Genomic DNA, 22682 nt, shown 5'->3' with positions numbered 1-22682 from the left:
GTTAGTCATGTGATCTTCTCGCATTTCTTCTGCTAACTGAAGTAGGAAATCCTGCCTAGATATTTGACTGCCCGTAACTTTCTTATACAGAACCCAAGCATTTATTCCTGCCATATCTAAAATATTAAAAAAAACTTGCAACGGCCATCTTCTTGAAGCAGATTTGGTTGAATACAGTCTAGCCATCTGATCTACAACGTCTACTCCGTATTTTGTCTGGTTGTAGAAGATGATGGTTTCCGGTTTTTTCTTTTTATCTGTGCCCATTTTAATATCATTCGAGTGTAAAGAACTCAGCACTAGAACATTTTTGTTGACTTTTCCCTGGTACGCCGTTAGCGTCAAGTCTTCGTGTTTGAAAATTTTTGTTTTGTACAATTCCATCTTTTCATTTTTTACTGACGGTGGAATATCCTTTCTTGTTCGGTTGATTGTTCCAACAATGCTGGTAGCCTTCTTTCGTAATTCTTTTGCCAACTTTATGGACGCAAAGAAATCATCCGTCGTGACATTTCTTCCTTTATTTATAAATGGTTCCATTAGACGGCTAACAACATGTTCCCCCAGAAGTTGATTGGCTGGTCGTTGTTCATCTTTCCCTAGGTAAGGAAATCCGTTCAACAAATATTTGGACTCGACATGAGCTGCAAGCCAGAATTTAATTCCAAACTTATCGGGTTTATTCACCATGTACTGGGTAAAGCGGCATCTTACCTTCGTGGAAAAAAGCTGTTCGTCGATAGTTATATTTTCGCCAGGTGTATAACATAATATACAATTCTCTATAAATGGGTTCCATATTCCCCACGCAAGTGCAAATTTATCTGTTGATAATCGCTCAGACCTGGTATTTCTCATATCAAAACGGATAAAACTCATTATTTGTGTAAATTTGTTTCTAGACATCGTGTCTTGAAAAAATTTTGGACCCCATGTACCAGACCACAGCATCTTTATGCTAACATTTCGTGCCATATAAGCTCCCCTAGCATACAGTAAGGATATAAATGCTTCGATTTATTCAATAGAAATTTGCCAATTTTCATCTTTGAGTTTTCTTCTACCTTCAGCAACAGTACATGATTTTATGTTACGAAGTATGCATTCATCAATCAACAGCCGCCATGCACTAGCTGCAGAATCTCTAATGCTTCTCTTAGCATGAGGGGTTGGTCCAGCAGCTTCCTTTAGAACATTTTGACTGGTACGCCTTCCTAAAATGAATGAGATAAACTAGTATGCAGGTATATACTCATTTATTTATTTATTTAAATAAATGGCACCGTAATAAATAAAGAATGGAACAACAACCAAGAAATAAGAGCGCACATCGGAAAAGCTAGATCCACCTTCAACCAGATGGGGGCCTTCTTCAAGAGCCATAACCTCTCTCTTGGTATAAAAGTAAGGATGCTGCGATGCTACGTCTTCTCTGTTCTTTTTTATGGTGTTGAATAGTTGACCTTGACGAAGATATATGCAGAAAATTGGAAGCATTCGAGCTATGGCTAAATCGGAGAACACTTCAAATCCCGTGGACCACTCAAATCTCGAAAGTTACAATATTTCGAAAACATTGTGCGAAATGAATCTAGATGCGCCCTTCTACAAGCCATCCTGCAAAGAAAAATATTTGGGAAACGGGGTCCAGGAAGAAGAACATCCTGAAGATAAGGTAAATATTGCCATGACTATCGCCAATATTCGTGACATCAAGAAGAATATGCTCAAAAATATTATACACCTAAGTGAATACATAAATAGAAGCTACTAATATAGCTCCTGCTGAGTCAAATATCGGCGAGACATAATAACAGCAGAAATAATAAAAATCACAATGTAAAATTAATCAAAATACAGATTGAACATGCAATTGCAAAGAGTATACTCAAACTACATAATAACAAATATTTTCGATGTATTTTATACATAAAATAAGTAAAAACTTCCCAGAAAATAGAACAAAAATTAGACTACCTCTTCATTAGGACCGCATTTTTCTAGGTAGACATCAACATAAATATATTCAAAATGTAATTATACTAGGTACCTGTAAAAGAGAAATTATAATCCTTAAGTAAATAATAAAGTCCCAAATCATCAATTTTGTAAAATAAATATGAATGAGTAATACTCTAGACTAATGAGGGTCGAAAATAGAAAGCAGTCAAAATGACTGCTATATGGTAGTTCTAGGTATACGTTACCATATCTTAAAAAGTAATTACGCTAAGTACCTGTAAAAGAGAAATTATAATCTTCAAATAGATCTAGGAAAAGTCATAAATTGTCAAGTTTCTAAAACATTTATGAATAGGTAATACAGAGATTCAAAAATGAAAAGCAGTCAAAATGACCGCTCTGGTGCTTCTAGTGTTAAATAGCAAGCATTGTTATAATAAAATACGAAGTTGATATTATTGTCAAAGCCGTTACCTAAAATTAGTCCCGAAAGTAGCTACTTTCTGTAAGAGTAAAATGGTACTTTCGATTTAATAAATCATACCGAAAGTTTTATTTTCGGGACGGCTGCAGAAAAAGATAATATTATTACATTCTGATAGTATTTTTAACTATATTTTTAACAAGTACATGTTAACTTATAGAAGAAGAACATACACAGCAGATGGCTTTCGATCTGCTGGATACGAAAATGATGATACTTTAGACACAGATATTGACGCAGAAGGAGAATCGGCTATTCAACAGGCTTGGAGTGAACTGGCAGATATTGAAAGAGAACAGGAACGATGGTCGGAGCTAAGAATTCACATAGAACAGAAACTGGAAGTTTGTAGACAACGAGGTGTTACTTTGGAAGATGTAAGCTTTTATTGTCTTAACAAATCTGTATTTGTTTAAAGTACATAATTATTTATTTTAGCAACTTCCTACACTATTATCATCTGATGATGAAAGGGAAATTTTAGCTCTGATGTGCAGAGTACATGAATTAGAAGCTGATAAGATGGCTCTTCAATCAGAGAGATTGGTGAGACAACATGAACTAAGAAGGAGAGATCTTTTAATTTTGCGATATGACCGACAACGACAGATTTGTGAGGAGATAATCACGAGACAGCGGCAGATAATGGAAGGTAAAATGTATATTTTCGATATATTACTTTACTCAATACAAACTCAATCAGTTTGTATTGATTTATATTACTATATATTATCTATTAATTAATATTTTTCAGAAATTGTTCTACATTATTGTTGCTGTATAGGTAACAACATACAAATCGCTTTATTTTATTCAAAAAATGATTACAACATAAAAATGATTAATTTATTAAATTGACAGTAGTTACATCGCTTACTTAATTAATTAAATTGTCTTTTCATTTTTTATTAAGCTCGGTCTTATCGAGTTAGAATCTATGGAGAAGTTTTGAGCATATTAACGTGTATATTAAAAACGGCATCAGGTGTGGTTAACGATCATACCAATATAGCGGTGGGATCAGGGCCGGACTCAATAATATTAAAACTACTATACAATTATGATTAGTTATTCAGAAGATTTACACATAATCTAAAAAAGTGCAATACATTTTTAATAAACTAAGATTTATTTAATCAAAATTAATGGGGTTGCCATTCGGTATCTAAAAATATTAAACTAATCATGTAAAAATCATGATGTACACTAAATTCACTAACTGCGCGAGTATAACAAATGTAGCAAACAAATTTATTTAAACGTAGGAATATAAGATGCACATTGATTCAAAGTGTTGCGTAATAAATACCGCTGTTAGTCTGTAGAGAAGTGTGCTAAATGGAAAATGGAAAATGCTCTGATGATTGGCAACACGGTTGCACAAATAAGGGTACTACGGTATGGGCTTCAGTTTGGTAGAGATATCTTGGTCGGGGTTCGACGGAGCTAGACTACAATAAATTCGCGAGTTAGGTAAATACACGTAAGATAAGAAACTTCTGGGCACCACCCTATTTTATAAGGAACAGGGAAACCTAGTAAATATGAGAATGGATAGAAAATTAGATAAGAGCGATAATGTGAAAGATATAAAGTGACGAGAACGGAAAGAAAATAAGACAAAAACACTACAAGAAAAATACAGATAGTTCCTAGAGGGAAGAAAAAGAGTAGGGAAGAGTAATTATATCCCGCTGTAAACACTACAAATACGACATATATACATAATACAGAAAGAATAATTTATTAAAATCAAATAACAATTTGAACCTAAAAGAGATAATAATATAAATAATATTTTAAAGGATAAACTAAATATACGGTATGAAATAAAAGAAATACGTTCGTTTTACAACTTATGTATTTGATAACTTCAAATTAACTGAACGCTGGCGCTGTGCAGAGTTCGTTACATACTAGACCAAAAATTAGTTCAATTAACAAAGTTAGAAAAGTTATTATTAAACAAATAACAATGAGTGTCTGCTGAATATCACAATCTAAATACTGTGTAGAAATAAAAAAATTATATTACCGTATTTAATATTGAAATTTTAGGATATTTAGATTTAAGATATTTGAGTACTCTCTAGAACAGCACCCAAAAAATATCTCGGAGTTTGATTCTGTTAAGGTTTAATTATATACAATTACTAATAAAACAAAAATACATATATACTTATACATATTAACAATTACTCTTCGGCTTTTTATCACCGTACTTATATTATCAATTGTCCGTCAAAGAAAAAATTACTATTATAAGACGATAAATCACTAAACTGTAGTCGGTAGTGTCTCTGATCATAAAACTTTAGTCTTTTGATTGATTTGAGATGAAACCTAAAAATACAATTATTATATGCATCACTGAGCATTAATAACAACTTTGAATGAACTTAAAAATATTAAAAAGCTTAGAAATTGTTTTCAAAATATTCAATAATAACTAAAAAATTAATCGGAAAACTGATCTACGTAACTTATAAGATTTTTTTATGAATACTATTAATTTATTCTCTTAAGTCCGGACCATTACTTTGTTTACACATTTGTATACTAACCTACGAAACGCTATTCCTGAAGATTTTTATCAACATGGCTACTGCAACTACGTTGACAACAAGAAACCATTATTATGCACTATCACAATATAATATTACAGTTACTATAAAAGTTTGAAAACTAAAAAATATTCTAAAAGCAACAAACGTAAACAATCATACACGATCTGACACAACCATCATATCAATATGGCCGAAGTAAAGCAGAAAACGAAGACTTTGAACAGCTCTCTTAACTATTTCAAAGAAAGTTCTATTAGTACAAACTCTTAATAAACCATCGGAACCCAGATATAGCTAAGCAATGTGTCCCTTCCTTCAATGCAGAGGTGGATGGTTCTCCTTAACCAATACAACCAACGAACCCACCTTAACACAATTGGTAGCTTCACGTCATTTTGATCTTTGCTGAAGCGTCAATAGGTATTCTTTTGACCATCTATTCCAAAATTATTGGCTTAATTTCTATAGCAACTGACATTGGGTGAGTCTGTTATTAAGTAAATTAGTGATGTAAAGCTACGGTATGTAAGTGAGATAATCTCGAAAAAGAAATGCCCTGGAGATAATGCCTGAAAATCATCTTAATCATCCGAAAGAGGATGTGAATTATGAGTCGTGGACGTGAGTTCAATATTGCTTTTATTTTTCAAAATCCTGTAGATAATTGTTCAAACGATAAATAATAATTATACTTACGAGATGAAATTTGGCCCCCTTTATCGCTGTCATAAACCACCATTGTGAGGCGATTTAGGTCAAATGAACTTCCAATCTATACGATTTTTTGTATATAATAAACGATTGTCTTTTGATATACAATTTTGAATTGATTGATAAACTATTTTAAGTGCAATATTTTCTCCAATGAGATGCGAATTATTATCGGGATATATTTTACAAATACCACGTCATCAAATAAACCGATTTAAAACTGGTTCTAAGTGAACGGCTTTAGTAGTAAAACAAATGAAAAAAAAAAGTAATATGTAATTATTTTTCGATTGCGTATTTTTCCGTCATTGATATAAAAAAGGCCAGTAAAATCAACCCCACTTATTACAAATGGCCTGTTTTTTAGAACTCTATACTCAGGAAGGATTGCAATTTTTTGAACAATGCTAATTGGATTTACCTTAAAGCAAGTCATATATCCTCGAATTGCACAACCTATAATAGTCTACCTCTAATATCTAATCCAATAGGTTACTCTGAGTTTAAAAGTGTCTGAACTGCAATGTGTGATGGACGTTTATGCTCATGCATACTGATCAAACGTGTAAGTTTAAGATTAGGATCAAGTATAATTTGAGGTGTTTTTATTTAAAATTCTTTGTATTTTTTCAGGTCTTTGGCTTTATGTGTTCTTCGTTCTTCGATAAGTTCAAAAATTTCTACTGTCATCCAAGGACTTTTTTTTTCTCTGAGTATTTTAAGGATTTCTTTTCTAACTGACTTAAGGGAATGTTGAATTTTTTTCCATTTCTGCATTATCTTCTTTAACTTTTCTTAAGTTCTCGTTTATTTTAAATTTCGTTTCCGCATATGTGTTGTCTTGTTTGAGCTGCCTTTTATCCATGATTTTCTTGGAGCTAGGGTGCTTTATATTCTTTAATTTCATTTTCATTGACAAAACAACCGCATTGAGATCGGAGAATATGTCCGCTCCTGAATAAGTTTTTGATGATATATCTAGAATTTCTATATCTTCTATTGACGATAATATAATCTGTTTTATTTCTGACAATTTCGTTGTTATTGTTGACCTCCATGTGTATATTCTACGTTTAGGAGGTTTGAACAAGGTATTTGCAATTATAAGTCCCTCATTGACACAGAAATCAACCCGCCTATCATCACGTTCATTCCTCTTCCCCAGTCCTTATCGCCCTACCCAATTTTTTAGTTCTCTTTGGCCCACTTTAGGGTGTGAATCTCACACATTTGTGAATATTACACATTTCTAATTGACACAACTTTTAATAAGTTATAATGAATATATCGAGACAGTGACGACATCTACACTGACTTAAATAGTTCCTTAATAAAATTGCCTTTGATTAAAAAACAAGTATTAAATTATATCGTAAAAATAATTAGGACTCTTAAGCTAGCGGAGACAAATGAGCGGAATCCAATTTAACCTACGTAATATTTTTTCACCAATTTTTCACTAATTTATTACCACCCTAATAGTTTTTCACCACCAAACCAACCTTAAGGAGAGCGATTCTTCTGGCTTAAGGATCAAGCTAGCAGAATTCGGAAAAAAAACTTTTTGCTTATTGCATATTTTTTCACCCATTTTTCACTAATTGATTACCTCCCGAACAATTTTTCACCACCAAACCAACCTGAATGGGAGCGATTCTGCTGGCATTGTTCAAGCTAGCAGAATTCAGAAAAAAAACTTTTTGACGATGTATATTTTTTTACCTATTTTTCACTAATTTATTACCACCCTAATAATTTTTCACCACAAAACCACCCTTAAGGGAAGCGATTTTGCTGGCTTACGGTTAAAACTAGTAGAATTCCAAAAATAATATTTATGATATTCCACAGTGCTCTGCTAGGTTTCTATGAATTTATTACCACACTAGTAATTATTCACCCCTCCACTACTCCACGAGAGAAGTCAATAATTATGTTCGGTTATTATTTAAGGTGATAAAAAATATATTTTTAGAATTTTAGTGTACTCTGTATAACTGAAAGTATAAATTACTTGCCTCAAGGTTTTGACTGAATTTTATCCACACTCATAATTTTTAACCTCCTAAACCACAGTTAATTGAAAACATTCAACAAGCTACGTATTCACGCTAGCTAAATGCGAAATCTTTTTGGAAATACAAAAGTGCTCTGTTAGAATTTTACTATATTTTTACCAACCTAGTCATTGTTTTTTAACTACCCAGATTAAAAAAATTCTGAAATGTTACTCTGTGCTAATATTTATTTTTTAAATGTTTATGTATTGAAAATATGAAAATACTTTATTACAAAGATTATTGATTTTATCTATTTTAAAAAATTGACTCTGATTATAGTAGTGAGTACATGGCTAAGAGAAATCGAATCATGAGTCTCTTTTATGAATATAAAATAACTGAAGTCGAGTTGAGTTTTAGTAAATATAATGGAATTGTTATATTTCACAGAAAAATTACCAGGTATGAAATATTCAAATTGAAATAATTTTATTATGTCTATTACAATAATTACCTAATTGTAAAGGAGGGTCGCGACATCTTGCGCACCTATTAAAAGATTCAAAGATTGGTATTTATTGGGTACATCTATAGAGCTGAGCTGTACCTGAGCGAAGTGTACCGCCAGTCGAGGAGTGGGGGCTGCAGTCTTAATCGGATTTTAGATCGATACCGCCCTCACTAATATTTAACTTTGGCAATAAATTATAAATATAGCGCCTCTATACTGTCCCTGAGTGTGTTTTATGATGAGTACAATAGTTTTTGAGTAATTTTTAATAATAAACACCAGTGCACATTCATCTACGCATTTATTTTATTCATACCGGACGAAAAATTACGACTTTATGCCCCCAAAATTAGAGCGTAAAGTGCAAAATTTATGTCCAGTGTGTTAGGTGAAAAATATGAAGATAGCAGAAAATAGTAAAAGGTTTAAGTAAAAGTACAATACAAAAAAAAAATATTGAAAATACCTTTTATAATTTTGTTTTGTCAGTTCAAAATTCAACATAGCATAATTATTGGCTGCTGATAGAGAGGTAAACAATTGTGAAGATAATAAATGATTTGGAAAAGCTTTGCAGCACACAGTGGTATTTAAAGATTACTTTATTATTTTAACTTAAGTTACCATGGGATAGTTGAGAGGCGAAAAATTAGTAAAAATCAAGTAGATTCATGTGGTATTTTAATATTTTTATTTGAATTAGCTAGCTTAATATTCGAGCTTCCGCTTAATAGTGTTACGAATTTATTAATTATAATTTATTCTATTTTATTTATTAATTCTTTACTAATTTATTATATTGTTCTTATTTTAATTTATTAAAAAGCATGATAATTTATATCAATTTATTAAACCACTGTACAACAATTTATTTGACGAACGTTACAATTAAATCGCGAGCGCGAATCTTCAAAATTAACTGTTCTTCCATATAAAATGTTTCATTTATATATACAAACTGCCGATATCTCAAAAAGTCGACGGCCCTCTCGACTAGCGGCGAAATGGTAACAGCAAACTGGTATTTTCACATGGGCTCGTCTCCAGAAGGTTCGAATTGTTGTTTTTATAACAAAGGGGGACCCATCGTGTCTCAGGTAGGCATTATCTAGCAAATACTCGAATGAATAAGCATATTAGTAATAAAAATGTTTACCGTTCTGAGTCATACGACACGTCACCATCTATCGTAACATTGCCCCCCTCTTAAAAGATGGTTCCTCCTGGAACCTTGGGACTGGAACTGAAACGGTATGCAGGTATCGGTAACTGGAGCCTCTTTTGCAACTTCCAGTTGTATAAAAATGACAAGGGACGGTTTTCCCTCCTCACCAGTAACTATGCGGATTGCAACAGACTAACACCTGGACTTCGGTGTCTTTAAAGATCTCCTCCACCATACTTCGGATAACCCTCCAATCTAATTGGCGGCACTCTAACATTGGCATGGCTAACTTTTGCACGTGGGACTCTAGTACGTGCTCTCTCAAGTGAAGTAAGGCTTCCCATACATCTCGGTAGGTAGGTTGGTCACGGGCAGTGTCTTTTGTTACCAGGTAGAAAAGGTAACGTGATGCTTCTTGGAGTTTCAAGGCTTTCCCAGGAGCTGGCACTTGGCATTGAAGTTCTCCAACTCGACCGAACTTCCTTCGAAAGACGGATGCCAACCCTGGTGCGTCTTTGATACTGGCCGGGATGGTAAGAGCCAGCGAGTAGTCATCGGGGAGCGCGAGTAGATCTTGATTTTCTTCAGTGGTAACACCATGTCTTGCTTTACCGATACCTCCATAGGCACAAATGAATTCCTCAAACGTGAGGTCAGACACATCTTGGACTTGGTTTACTTCCACTTCTTCATCTACGTCGTGGTCACCTTCGAAAGACGCCAGCCGGTTATGGTGTACTATCATCGGCTTTCCCCTCGGAATTTTGCTTATTCGGTAGATGACATCGTTGATCTTCTCCATAATGAGGTATAGACCTTTCCAAAACTGCTGTAACTTGGGAGAACAACCTTTTCGCTTTTTGGGATTATAGAGCCAGACTTTGTCGTTCTTCTTAAAACATCCCTTTTCGGCTTGCGTATCGTACCGTTTCTTCATTCGGTCACTAGCGATCTGGAGGTGGGAACGGACCAACTCGTGTACATTGTCCATTCTTCTTCGTAATTCGATCACATAATCTTCACCTGCTACATCTTCTCCAGGTCGACACCCAAACTCTAGATCACAAGGTAGTCGCATCTCGCGTCCGAATAGGACTCTGGCTGGTGTCTGGCCTGTCAATTCGTTAACAGCAGATCTGTAGGCCATTGTGAAGAACGGAAGATATTGGTCCCAGTCTCGCTGATGATCAGACACCATCTTTGTCAAATACTTGCCAACTGTCCTATTCATCCGTTCTACCATACCATCAGATTGCGGATGATATGCTGTAGTTCTTTTTTTCTTCATGCCTACTCTAGCACATATTCCTTTGAAAAGATCGCTTTCGAAGTTCCTGCCTTGGTCACTATGGATCTCCAAAGGCACTCCAAATCGGCTGATATATTCTTGGATCCACTTATCTGCAATGGTGGCGGTCTTCTGGTCTGGAAGTGCGTAAATCTCGACCCACTTAGTAAGGTAATCCATTACTACCAACATGTACTTGCCTCCATTTTCACTTTCTGGAAATGGCCCAGCAATGTCCAAAGCTATTCTTTCAAACGGGCTTCCAACATTATATTGTCTCATAGGAGCTCTCCTTTTTCGGTAAGGCCCGTTACTCGTAGCACAAATAGTACATTTCTTACACCAGTCTTTTACGTCGTCGGAACTGTTCATCCAATAAAACCGTTCCCGAATTCGCTGAAGGGTTTTCTTTAATGCCCTCCTGATGGACTGTCGTGTAACTGACGAAGTACTTCGGCTATTCTGCTCTTTGGGATCACCAACTGTCTTCTCTTCTCTGAATCGTCATCATTTTCCACGACTCGTTTGAGCAAGCCATCTTCCATAATGAATGAGTCCCACTGGGCCCAATACGTCTTAACTACTGAGCATAGGTTTGATATTGCCAAGGTGGTCGACGGTTTTCATCTTTCCATTTTCGAATTTTCTGTATAACTGGATCTCTTTCTTGTTCTTCTCTGATCTTAGTAGGCGTCCAGTCGTCGTTGACCATCGTTGTTCTTAGCACTGCAGCTTCCTTGGATTCCGTTTTGTAGCAGTGGAACACTCTGCTGGGCATGGCCTTCTGGAAAGAGAATCAGCGTTTCTGTGGCTAACTCCGGCCCGGTGCTCAATCTTAAAATCGTATTCTTGGAGTCGTTCGATCCACCTGGCTATCTGACCCTCTGGATTCTTAAACTGCATCAACCATTTAAGGGCGGCATGGTCGGTTCGGATTAGAAACTTCCTACCATAAAGGTATTAATAGAAGTTCTCTACTGATTTAACTACTGCTAGAAGTTCTCTTCTCGTGACGCAATAATTCCGCTCAGGTTTTGAAAGAACTTTACTAAAATATCCGAGGACTCGTTCCTGTCCTCCTTGAATCTGAGACAGCACTCCTCCAATGCCCACATTACTTGCATCCGTATCTAAGATGAACTCTCCTTCTGGCAGTGGATACCCTAAAATTGGTGCTGTTATTAAATGCTTTTTTAAGGTCTCAAAGGCATTTTGGCAGTCTGTATCGCAGCGGTAATCTCTTGCTTCCTCTGTTAATGGCTTAGCGATATCTGCAAACTTCTTAATAAACCTTTGGTAGTAAGTACATAGTCCCAGAAAACTTCCCACTTGGTGTTTGTCAGTTGGTTTTGGCCATTCCTTAATGGAATCGATTTTTCCCTTATCCACGTCCACTCCTTCTTTACTGACTATATGACCCAGATAATTGACTTTACCTTGAAATAGCTGGCACTTCTTGGGGTTTAGCATCAATTGGGCAGCTTTAAGTCGATTAAAAACGTTTTCTAAATTCCTCAAATGATCTTCAAATGTCTCCACCAAGACTATTATGTCATCTAGATAAACTAGGCATGTTTTCCAAGATAACTCTCTTAACACATTTTCCATAAGCCTCTCAAATGTCGCAGGAGCATTACAGAGTCCAAATGGCATAACGTTGAATTGCCATAATCCAGATCCTGTGGTAAAGGCTGTCTTTTCTTTATCTACCGGGTCCATTTCTACCTGCCAGTATCCAGACTTCAAATCCAAAGTAGAAAATAATTTACTTCCAGCCAATGTGTCCAATGTGTCGTCGATCCGAGGCAGAGGATAACTACTATCTTTCTTGGTAACATTGTTCAGCAAACGGTAATCCACACAGAACCTCGTCGTTCCGTCTTTCTTCTTAACCAGGACCACCGGAGAGACCCATGGGCTCGTAGAAGGTTCTATCACCCCGTTTTATGCTTAACAACGGTAGTTATTCCCGTCATTCCTCCTTTCGGTACGAAAATATCACGATACTGCCGAAGAAATTCCCTTAATTTCCTTTTCTCCACCTGATTTAGAGACTGTCCTGCAACTGCAACCATTTGGTCGAATTTGTCGTTGGAATTATCAGATGTTGTCGCCTGACGAATTATGGATGTCACAGGTACACAAGTTCCTACTTTTGTCTCTTTCTTGATGGTCACTGGGTAGTCGTTGACATTGATAAGTCTCACAGGAATTTCTTTAGCCGAAGTCACCAATTCCTTTCCAATTATGATTCCACGGCCAACCTCATCGTCGTGGTTCCAAGGCTCCATCATAACAGGTGTCCCTTCTATCACCATCTATCGTAACAATAGCTTAATATTGACTTCCCACAAGGAGTAGTTAAGAAATGAAAAATTAATAGGGTGGTAATAAATTTGTAAAAACCTATCAAAACACTGTGGTACTTCAAAAATATATATTTTTTAATTCTGCTGGCTCGAATATTTAGCTAGCGGGTACGTTTCCAAATAAAATTGCTTTAGTAGTGGAAAATTATCAGGGTGGTGAAACTGTAGCAAAACCTTACCAGAACACTTTTTTATTTCAATTATTAGTACAGTGGAATATAAAAAAAATTTCGCCATAAATTTTAACCTAACAGAATTATTGATTGATAGAGAACAGTAAAATTGTAAAAACAGATTTTTCATCACCTTAAATTTTAACCTAAGAATTGTTGACTTTCCACATGAGTTAGTTGAGGGTGAAAAATTACTAGGGTGGTAATAAATTCGTAAAAACCTAGCAGAACACTGAGGTATATCATAAATTTTTTTTTAATTCTACTAGTTTTAACCGTAAGCCAGCAAAGTCGCTGTCCTTAAGGGTGGTTTGGTGGTGAAAAATTATTAGGGTGGTAATAAGTTAGTGAAAAATGGGTAAAAAAATATGCCATCGGCAAAAAGTTTTTTCTGAATTCTGCTAACTTGAACCTTAAGCCAGCAGAATCGCTCCCATTAAGGGTGGTTTGGTGGTGAAAAATTATTAGGGTGGTAATAAATTAGTGAAAAATGGGTGAAAAAATATGTCATCGGCAAAAAGTTGTTTTTCCGAATTCTGCTAGCTTGAACCTTAAGCCAGCAAAATCGCTCCCCTTAAGGTTGGTTTGGTGGTGAAAAATTATTATGGTGGTAATAAGTTAGTGAAAAATGGGTGAAAAATATTACGTAGGTTAAATTGGATTCCGCTCATTTGTCCCCGCCAGCTTAAGGGTCCTAAAATAATTGTAGTCTACCATTAATGGGTTTATTTTTTAAATTAAATTGATATTTTTTTTCGCATAATATTATTTATTGATAGTAAGTGATTATTACTCTATTTTAATTATATTACTACGTGCAAATTTATTTTTTTTTTAGAAAAGAAAATGGTTCTACCACAAGATTTACAAGAGTTATATCAACTTTATCAACAAGAAATTCACGCATCCACTTACAGTGATGTTGGAATGCCACAAACAGCATCTGCATTCACTCCAACGGATATTTTACCACCAATTGGAAAAATGTAAGTAATTTTACAAACATAAAATGCTTCATGTAATCCTGATTGACATAGATTACCATTTTCCACTTATGCATAATTAAATAAAACTAAGGTCTACTTTAGAATTCTACTTTCTGCTTATGCGGTCATTTTAACTGTAACACGATTATTCTTTAGGTAATAGCAAATGGCAAATGTGGTGTTTGATAACATATACAGTGTGTAAAAGCCAAATGGAATAAATTCATTATTTAGGTTACTGTACATATTTATAAAAAATCTAAAATACGTCAAATTTAAATTATAACTTGACATTCTTTAACGTGAAAATGCAACCCCTACCTTCAACCCCCTTAGAATGACAGGTACAATCCCCAATATTTAAAATAGGAAGTATAGGCTTGTGATATATCGTTTGAAAGGTCTTTTCATTCTCCATTCAGAAATGTTGTCACTTTCAAGTTTATTAAGATTAATTAAGATAAAATAAATTAAAATCATGTGGTTACCGAAATTCGCTACAATACAATCAAAAACTAAAATATAATGCAAAACGTAATAAAATGTAGAACACGAAAAAGAACTATAAATGTTAATGAAGTAGATATTCAAAATGTTCACCGCGAACGTCTTGGCAACATCCTAATCTCAAATAAAACTGTCTTCTAACATTATTTAACATAACAGGCGTGATCGACCTAATCGCAAGCGTTATTCGTTTTTTTAAGTCATTTAAATCAGAAGGTTTAGTTTTGTACACATGGCTCTTCACATATCCCCATAAAAAGAAATCTAATAATGTAAGATCATATCGAGTTGGCCATTCAATCGATCCTCGCCTCCCTATCCACCGATTGGGAAATATTGTATCGAGGTACTGCCGGACATTAAGTTGGTAATGTGGTGCTGCTCCATCCTGCTAAAACCATATCGTATTCGCTGGAACTTGAGGGTTTCCTGGATCAGGATATAAATTTGCCAACGTTGGAATGACATCATTTTAAAGTAGTTCCAAATAATTGTTGCCATTCAAGTTGCCCTCAATGAAAAAGGGACCAATGATATTGTTTCCTACAATCCCTGCCCAAACATTAACCTTTTGAGGGTATTGAGTGTGTTCTTCTCTCATCCAGTGAGGATTTTCCGTGGCCCAGTAGCGGCAATTTTGCCGATTAGCATGACCGTTAAGTGAAAAAGTACACTCATCAGAAAACATAACGTCTTCTAATTGGATAATATGGTTATCCAACATGTCCATCATTTGCTCACAAAAAAAGTACTCCTATCAAAATTGTCTTCCATGAGCTCCTGAGTAGGTATCATCTTACAGGGATGCAATTTATTTTCTTTTAATATGTTTACTATCGATGTATGGCTAGCATTGAATGTAGTGGATGCCTGTCTACTCGATGTATGTGGATTTTCCTGAAACTCAAGCAACACATCTAATTTGAGTTCATCACTTAGTGCATTGGCAGCTGCTTTTTTATCTGCCTATCATGACCAAACTCGCGAAACTGCTTCTCTATTTTACTTATTGTTCGTTGGGATATAGGCGGTAAATTAGGAAATTTCTCATGAAATAGACGAGTTACTTTCTGTTGTGTTCGGGTGTTATCTCCGTAACCAATCATTCGTAAAACTGTTATTTTATGTATTTCCGTTAATCTAACCATTTTTCAGAATTGAATTGAACGAACTTTTTACTTAAATTAAAATACTGACAACTTAAATAAAACAATTTACTAATGCGTGTTAAAATAACGGAAATTATTTAAAGTTTTTTAATGGTTACCATCTAAAAACCACATTGCTATGGTTTTTGTTCACTTTCTCATTATCAAGACCTAAACGGGAAATAAGTTTTGAGTATATTTTAGCGAATTTCGGTAACCACATGATTTTAATTTATTTTATCTTAATTAATCCTAATAAACTTGAAAGCGACAACATTTTTGAATAGAGAATGAAAAGACCTTTCAAACGATATATCACAAGCCTATACTTCCTATTTTAAAAATTGGGAGTTGTACCTGTCATTCTAAGGGGGTTGAAGGTAGGGGTTGCATTTTCACGTTAAAGAATGTCAAGTTATAATTTAAATTTGACGTGTTTCGGGATTTTTTATAAATATGTACAGTAACCTAAATAATGAATTTATTCCATTTGGCTTTTACACACTGTATAGTAAGGAAACTTTCTACTTTGTGAATAGACATCCTAGATATCCCTAGAAGAATGATATTTCTTTGATAAATTATTACCGTTAGTTTTTATTAAGGTGATTGTTGGCTATTTTGAATATTTATAAATTTTGTTCAATATATGTTACTTAACTGTCCAGTGTTACTTATCACATTAATAAAAATAAAAACACTTTAAATTATAAAACGAACACTAGACAGTTAAGTAACATATATTGTAATATATTGAACAAAATTTATAAATATTCAAAATAGCCAACATTTATCTTAATAACAACTAACCTTAATAGTTCATCAAAGAAATATCATTCTTCCAAAGTTTCTTTTATTATTATTTTTATTTTTGCATTTGAAGTAATTTTAATTTTTTTATCGTATTACTGTAACGAACGTGCTTAAGACAATTTAATCTTGACATTTAATAATTTACATACTTCAATATCAGTTTTTATTTGTGAAATAAATATATATATATATATATATATATATATATATATATATATATATATATATATTTATATAATATGTATATACATACATATATATATATATATATAATATGTACCTATATATATATATATATATATATATATATATATATATATATATATATATATATATATATATAAGTAGTTAGGTATTATTGACTGACACGTTATGTAAAATAAAGTTTTATCTTGAGGTTGCAGTCATTAATAGGGCAGGAAAGGGAAACTCTTTGTTCTTTATCAAGCTTTCGCAAAATTTATTTGCTTCTTTATTTTATATATATATATATATATATATATATATATATATATATATATATATATATATGTATATGATGCTATTTCTGGATTTCAATTTTCTGTTAATTATTCTTCCTGTAAGCTTGTTCTTTAGGTGGAAACTGAAAACTTCTGTTTTCATTGTATTAGCTTGGAGCCTCCATTTACGGTCTAAATCTGTCGTAATTGTTTTCTCAATGTTTTCAAAATTGTTTTAAATACATTTTTAACATTCCATATTGTCTTCTAGCTTATTTCAGATGAGAAGAAAATAGACAAAAAAAATTATTTTACTGCTACGATTATTATATTGCTATTTCCAATATCTAGCCGTTTTTAGTACTATATATAATTAAAAAATGTAACCATTTGCAGAAGGCTTCCGACAGCTGATTTAAGCAGCAGTGATGCAAGTGGTATTTCCCCTCCTTCTTCGGCCGATTCAGGAGATTCCAGTATAGACAGAGTTATGGGGCAACCTGTATCAAGGCATAGCTTCAGTAAAAAATTACCACCACTTCCTCCTAGCCCACCTGTAAGATCAAGAAAAGGCAGTTCAAGGTAAGCTTGGACCATACTACGATTTTTCTTCTACTTACAAAAGACACTTGAATTAATTTACTTAAAGACTTTTCTATTAGACTTTAAAAATTATAAGTTGAAAAAAATTTCAAAAAAAGTTGTTCCCAGTAAAGCTAGTTATAATCAATAATGTTGATGTAAAATAGTGACGCAGATTATTTGTATTTAAAAAATAATTACAACCAAATTTAATTTACTTTAAAAAGATAGAAAAGACTAGAGAGAAATATGATATAAACAGTGTTGAAGGGACTAAAAGAAGCAAATAATACAATATAACAGCTTGAAAAAGATAAAAGAAAAATAATATAATATTTAAAGGCTCAACTATAGATATAAATGGTAGCAAGGGGAAGAAAATCTAAAAAGGTTTATAAAATTTCTGAAATGGAAAATATGACGGATAGAATGAATGTTTTGAAGAGTAAAATAACAAAAAATAAATTGGTCGTAGCATATAATTAGAATCTGGCATGATAAAATTGAAAGAGAAATCCAGGCTAAAATTAGAGAATAGCAAAGGATTAGAAATGAGGCTGGAAATAATGTGTTGGAATTAGCAACAGCATTGTTAATACATTCTTTCAACTTATCGCATACAAAAATGGACCAAATCAGTCTGTAGACTATTTTATGATAAGAAAATAAGATACATGTGAATATAAGGAATTCAAGGTAATAGTTAGTGGGGCTGCAAGCCAATAACAGAGAGGACCACAAAAAATAAAATTTAAATGATAAAGAATGAGAAAGAAGATTTATTTAGGGTAAAAATTGTAAAAAAAAAATAGTAGGAATATAAAAGGAAGTTCTAATATAATTTGGAGAAAAACCGCCAGTATTCTTAGAGATACTTCTATCGAAGTATAGTAGTAGATAAAAAGAAAAAGTAATAAGGAATGTATGTGGCAGAATGTGTGGATGGATGATTGTAATGACAAAAAAGGATAAAATTAAGAAGGAATATATTAAAGACAGTCTAGAGGTTGCACAATGAGGGAGCGTAGGTTGAGATTATATGGGCATGTTCAACGTTGAGGCATTAATCACTATATACAAAGAATAACTGATCTGATAGTTCCTGGAAGGAGTAGGGAAGGAAGACCAAAGGAGACCTGGGGGAGACACTTAGGTAGCACATGTCGGTAAAGAGAATTGATATATGTATAACCCAAAATAGAAACTTATAGATAAGTGCAGTTAGGGAAGTCAATCCGACATAGGAATAAAGGCAAAAATAATGATGATTATTAGGCGCAAAGGAAGAAAAAGCCAAGAGGAAGACGACAAACATAGGATATATGAAGCTATATGTTAACGAACAAGACCTGAAATTCAATAAAGAAAATGGGTAACTGTTAGAAAGACCTTAACACCAGTTAGATAACTCTCAAAAAACTAATGAGAGATCCTGAGCTGATACCCAAGATTAAAACTAAAGTGATGGACTCGACAAATGAAAAGGACACTAAAATATTAACCAAAACAAGAAAAAAATTTAAAAATACTTAAACATTATACCTTAAACTAAGCAAAAACTCGTAGAAATGAAGAATGTGTGGGACGAAGGATACAGCTGTTAGCTGTAAGTTGATGGAAGGAGAGGTACAGGAAAACTGAGGGGAAGGTGCAAGGACTGTGTGGCAAAAGACTTAAAAGAGAAAGGTGTAGGTTCAGAAGACCCGATGAACAGAAATGAGTGGCGACGAAAAGTAAGGAACAGCGACCCATGAAAGTGGAAAAGCTGAGGAAGAAGAAAAAAATGACTTTGTTTTTTGCATATTGGCATGTAATATAAATACTTAAAATTGTGACATTTAATGTGTTATTAAAGTGTGCCAAATTTCAAACAGACCAACCATATAGTTTATAAGTTATTCAATTTGTTTATTCCGGAGAGCAATTATTTAAACAACTGAACTTTCCAAGCAGTTACTCTAGATATATTTTGTATATCTCAATCGATTCTGTGAGGCTTTATTTATAGGGAATATTAAAAAAAAACTTTTTAATATTCCCAATAATATAAACATTTTAATAAAAAATAGTTTAAAAAGGGCTGACTTTATAGCTTCTAAACATGTTTAATACCTGTGATTTTTTTATGTCACACGATTGTAGTAGGCTCAATAAAAAGCTAGAGAAAAAGCACACTTTCCAAAAAAACACAAGCGTTATTGCAGCGTATAGTGCTCCCCTCCAGTTTTCCGTGGCGGTATTTTACGAGTATTATCACTGGTTATTACTTTTTTATTGTGTATGCAATCTATCTATTAGTTGAATCATACAATTTAGATTTTGTTCAAGTTTAAAATTTAGATCTTACATTTTTTTCAAGTTTCAGAGCCTGGTGATAATAAACAAGGGAAATTTGGATTTAAGAAAAACTGCCATGTAGTTTCGTATTGGTCATAAAAGGTTTTGTTTTTTTTAAGCGTGTTTTTTCACCAGCTTTTCACTGAGCCTACATAAAAGCATAAAACAGCATAAAAGTCGACCCTTTTTTAACCTTTTTTGTTTATAACAAATTTAACAAAATCTTGAGGATTTTTTTATTATACCTTAAAAATAAAACCTCAAAAAATCGACTGCGACTTACAAGATACCTCTAGAGTGGCCGTTTGGCCAAATACAGTTGTTTGAATAGTCGCTCTCTGGGATAAACAAGTTGAATAATTTATAAACTCTTTGGTCGATTTGTCTGAAATTAAGCACACTTTAATAACTTCTTAACTGCCTTAATTTTTAATAGTTACATATAGTACATGTGATTATGGAAAAAACAAAGTTATTAACATTTATAAATTAGCGCAAAATAACGGTTTTTTGAAATTATCTGGGTCAATTCTTTATGTATTTTAATTTTTGAAACTCTCAATATTAAAGAACTTTTTATAATCTACATCTTTAATTTGAACCATTTTTCTCTGAAATGTATAAAAAACTTTTATAGGCAAAAACTATTTTTTCCCTTTTTACGATTATTTAATGAAAAAAAGCATAATTATCTGTACGTCTTTACATGATCGTCATGAGCTACCACTCATATATCTTTTAGAACCTTTAAATATCTGATTTCACGTAAAAATCTTATACAGATATTTGAAGATTCTAAAAGTTTAGAAATATAAAACGTTTTTTATACATTTTAGTATTAGTTCAAATAAAAATTGTAGATCATAAGAAATTATGTAACTTTGAGAGTATCTAAACTTATAAACTATTTGGTCGATCTAAGTATTTGAAATTTAGCACACTTTAATAACTTATTAACTGCCACAATTTTGAGTAGTTATATTATATGCCATTATGCAAAAAAACAAAGTTATTAACTTTGTTAATTAAGAGTTTTTTTTTGCAACCATCTTGGTGAATTGTTTATGTATTCTAATTTGAAAATTTGCAAAATGAGTAACTTTTTGAGATCTACAATTTTTATTTGAACCGTTTTTCTCTAAACTGCATAAGAAACGTTTTATGGGCAAAAAATTATTATTTTCACTTTAAGATTGTTTAAAACAAAAACAAAGCAAAATCATCTGTACGTCTTCACGGATTTTTCATCAGCTATCACTAATATAGGTTTTAGAACCTTTAAATATTTATATAAGATTTTTACGTGAAATAAATTATTTTTTTCTAGATAGACTGGTGTATCAAAATATCAGAGACATCAAAAATATTGAGCTGTGGCGGGAATATTTCCGTATTATAGAGTCCTAGGTGACTTGGTGTTCTAAAGCGTTTCTTAAAAATGTTCTTAAGCATTTGAATACTGCGAACTTCTTCTTCTTCCTTCTTGTATTTAGGCTTTAAAGCCTGTTTTTTCTTCATTATTAGCCTCCTAAATTGTTTAAATTATTGCACATCTTTTTCTTGGTCTTCCAATACTTCTTCGTCCATTTGGTGACTTATCTTGTGCTATTCGTACTATCCTATCCTATGTCATTCTACTAGTGTGATGGTTCCACTCCTGTTTCCGTTTTGTTACCCATCCATTTATGTCTTCTATATTGCATGCTCTTCTTATGTTTTCGCTTCTCTCCCTATCCAACAGACTTTTCCCTGATATTCGTCGAAGTATTTTCAACTCTGTTGTTTCTAGTAGTCGTCTCGTTTTAGATGTGTCAAGTCTTGTCTCCGCCGTATATGTTAATATAGGTCTAATTGCTGCTTTATAGATTTTTGTTTGTGTGTCTTGTCTTAGGTGTTTGTTCTTCCAGATTGTGTCATTACGAGATCCCGCCGCTTTACTTGCTTTTAAGCTTTGTTGCCGTACTTCTTCTTCAACATCTCTGTAACTAGTTATATCTATTCCCAGATATCTAAACCTTGCTTCCTGCTTTATTATTTTCCCATCAATTTCGATTTACATCGTAGTGGGTATTTAGATATTGTCACACATTTGGTTTTTTATGCTGATATTATCATATCGTATTTCTTGGCTGTGTGTTAAGATGTGTGTTAATCTTTGGAGCTCGTCTTCTGTCTCGGCGATTAATGCGGCGTCGTCTGCATAACATAATATTTGGATTTCTTTGTTCCCCATCCTGTAGCCATGACCTTTACGTACTGGTCAGATATCATAAGGGTGACTTAACAAGTCACCCTTAATAGTACTAGTCAGATATCATTGAAATTTTTTAGTTATTTTACCGACTTCACGATTTAAAAAACTTCAGTTTCATTGCAAAGCAGATGGAACAACAAATTTTTACATTTAAAATATTTTGCTATGAGCTTAGATTGTATCTTAACAAGAGTATTATAATGATGAAATGTTTTCTGTTACAGTTCTATGCGAAGAAGTCTCAGTGAAATGCATCTCAGCGGTTCCGAAGATGGAGCAACGTAATACTGACTTGCGTTTTGTTGTAGAAACTGTTTAAAAAAGTGTATGATGTATATTAAAATAAAATAAAACGTGTGTGATC

General features: G+C 33.3%; 1 protein-coding gene across 1 annotated transcript in view; it reads left to right on the top strand.

The window, feature by feature from the left end:
• The window catches only part of LOC140436823 (kinesin-like protein KIF19), a 234969-nt gene extending 212287 nt beyond the window's left edge, over positions 1-22682 (top strand). The window contains exons 9-13 of the mRNA XM_072525950.1: positions 2607-2823; positions 2885-3098; positions 14069-14216; positions 17542-17727; positions 22543-22682. Coding sequence (XP_072382051.1) covers positions 2607-2823; positions 2885-3098; positions 14069-14216; positions 17542-17727; positions 22543-22603 — 826 coding nt within the window. The 3' untranslated portion in view covers positions 22604-22682. The remainder of the gene's footprint in view (positions 1-2606; positions 2824-2884; positions 3099-14068; positions 14217-17541; positions 17728-22542) is intronic.

This window comes from Diabrotica undecimpunctata, chromosome 3, assembly GCF_040954645.1.
Source record: "Diabrotica undecimpunctata isolate CICGRU chromosome 3, icDiaUnde3, whole genome shotgun sequence".
Taxonomy (NCBI): domain Eukaryota; kingdom Metazoa; phylum Arthropoda; class Insecta; order Coleoptera; family Chrysomelidae; genus Diabrotica; species Diabrotica undecimpunctata.
This window is presented reverse-complemented; position numbering and strand designations above follow the sequence as displayed.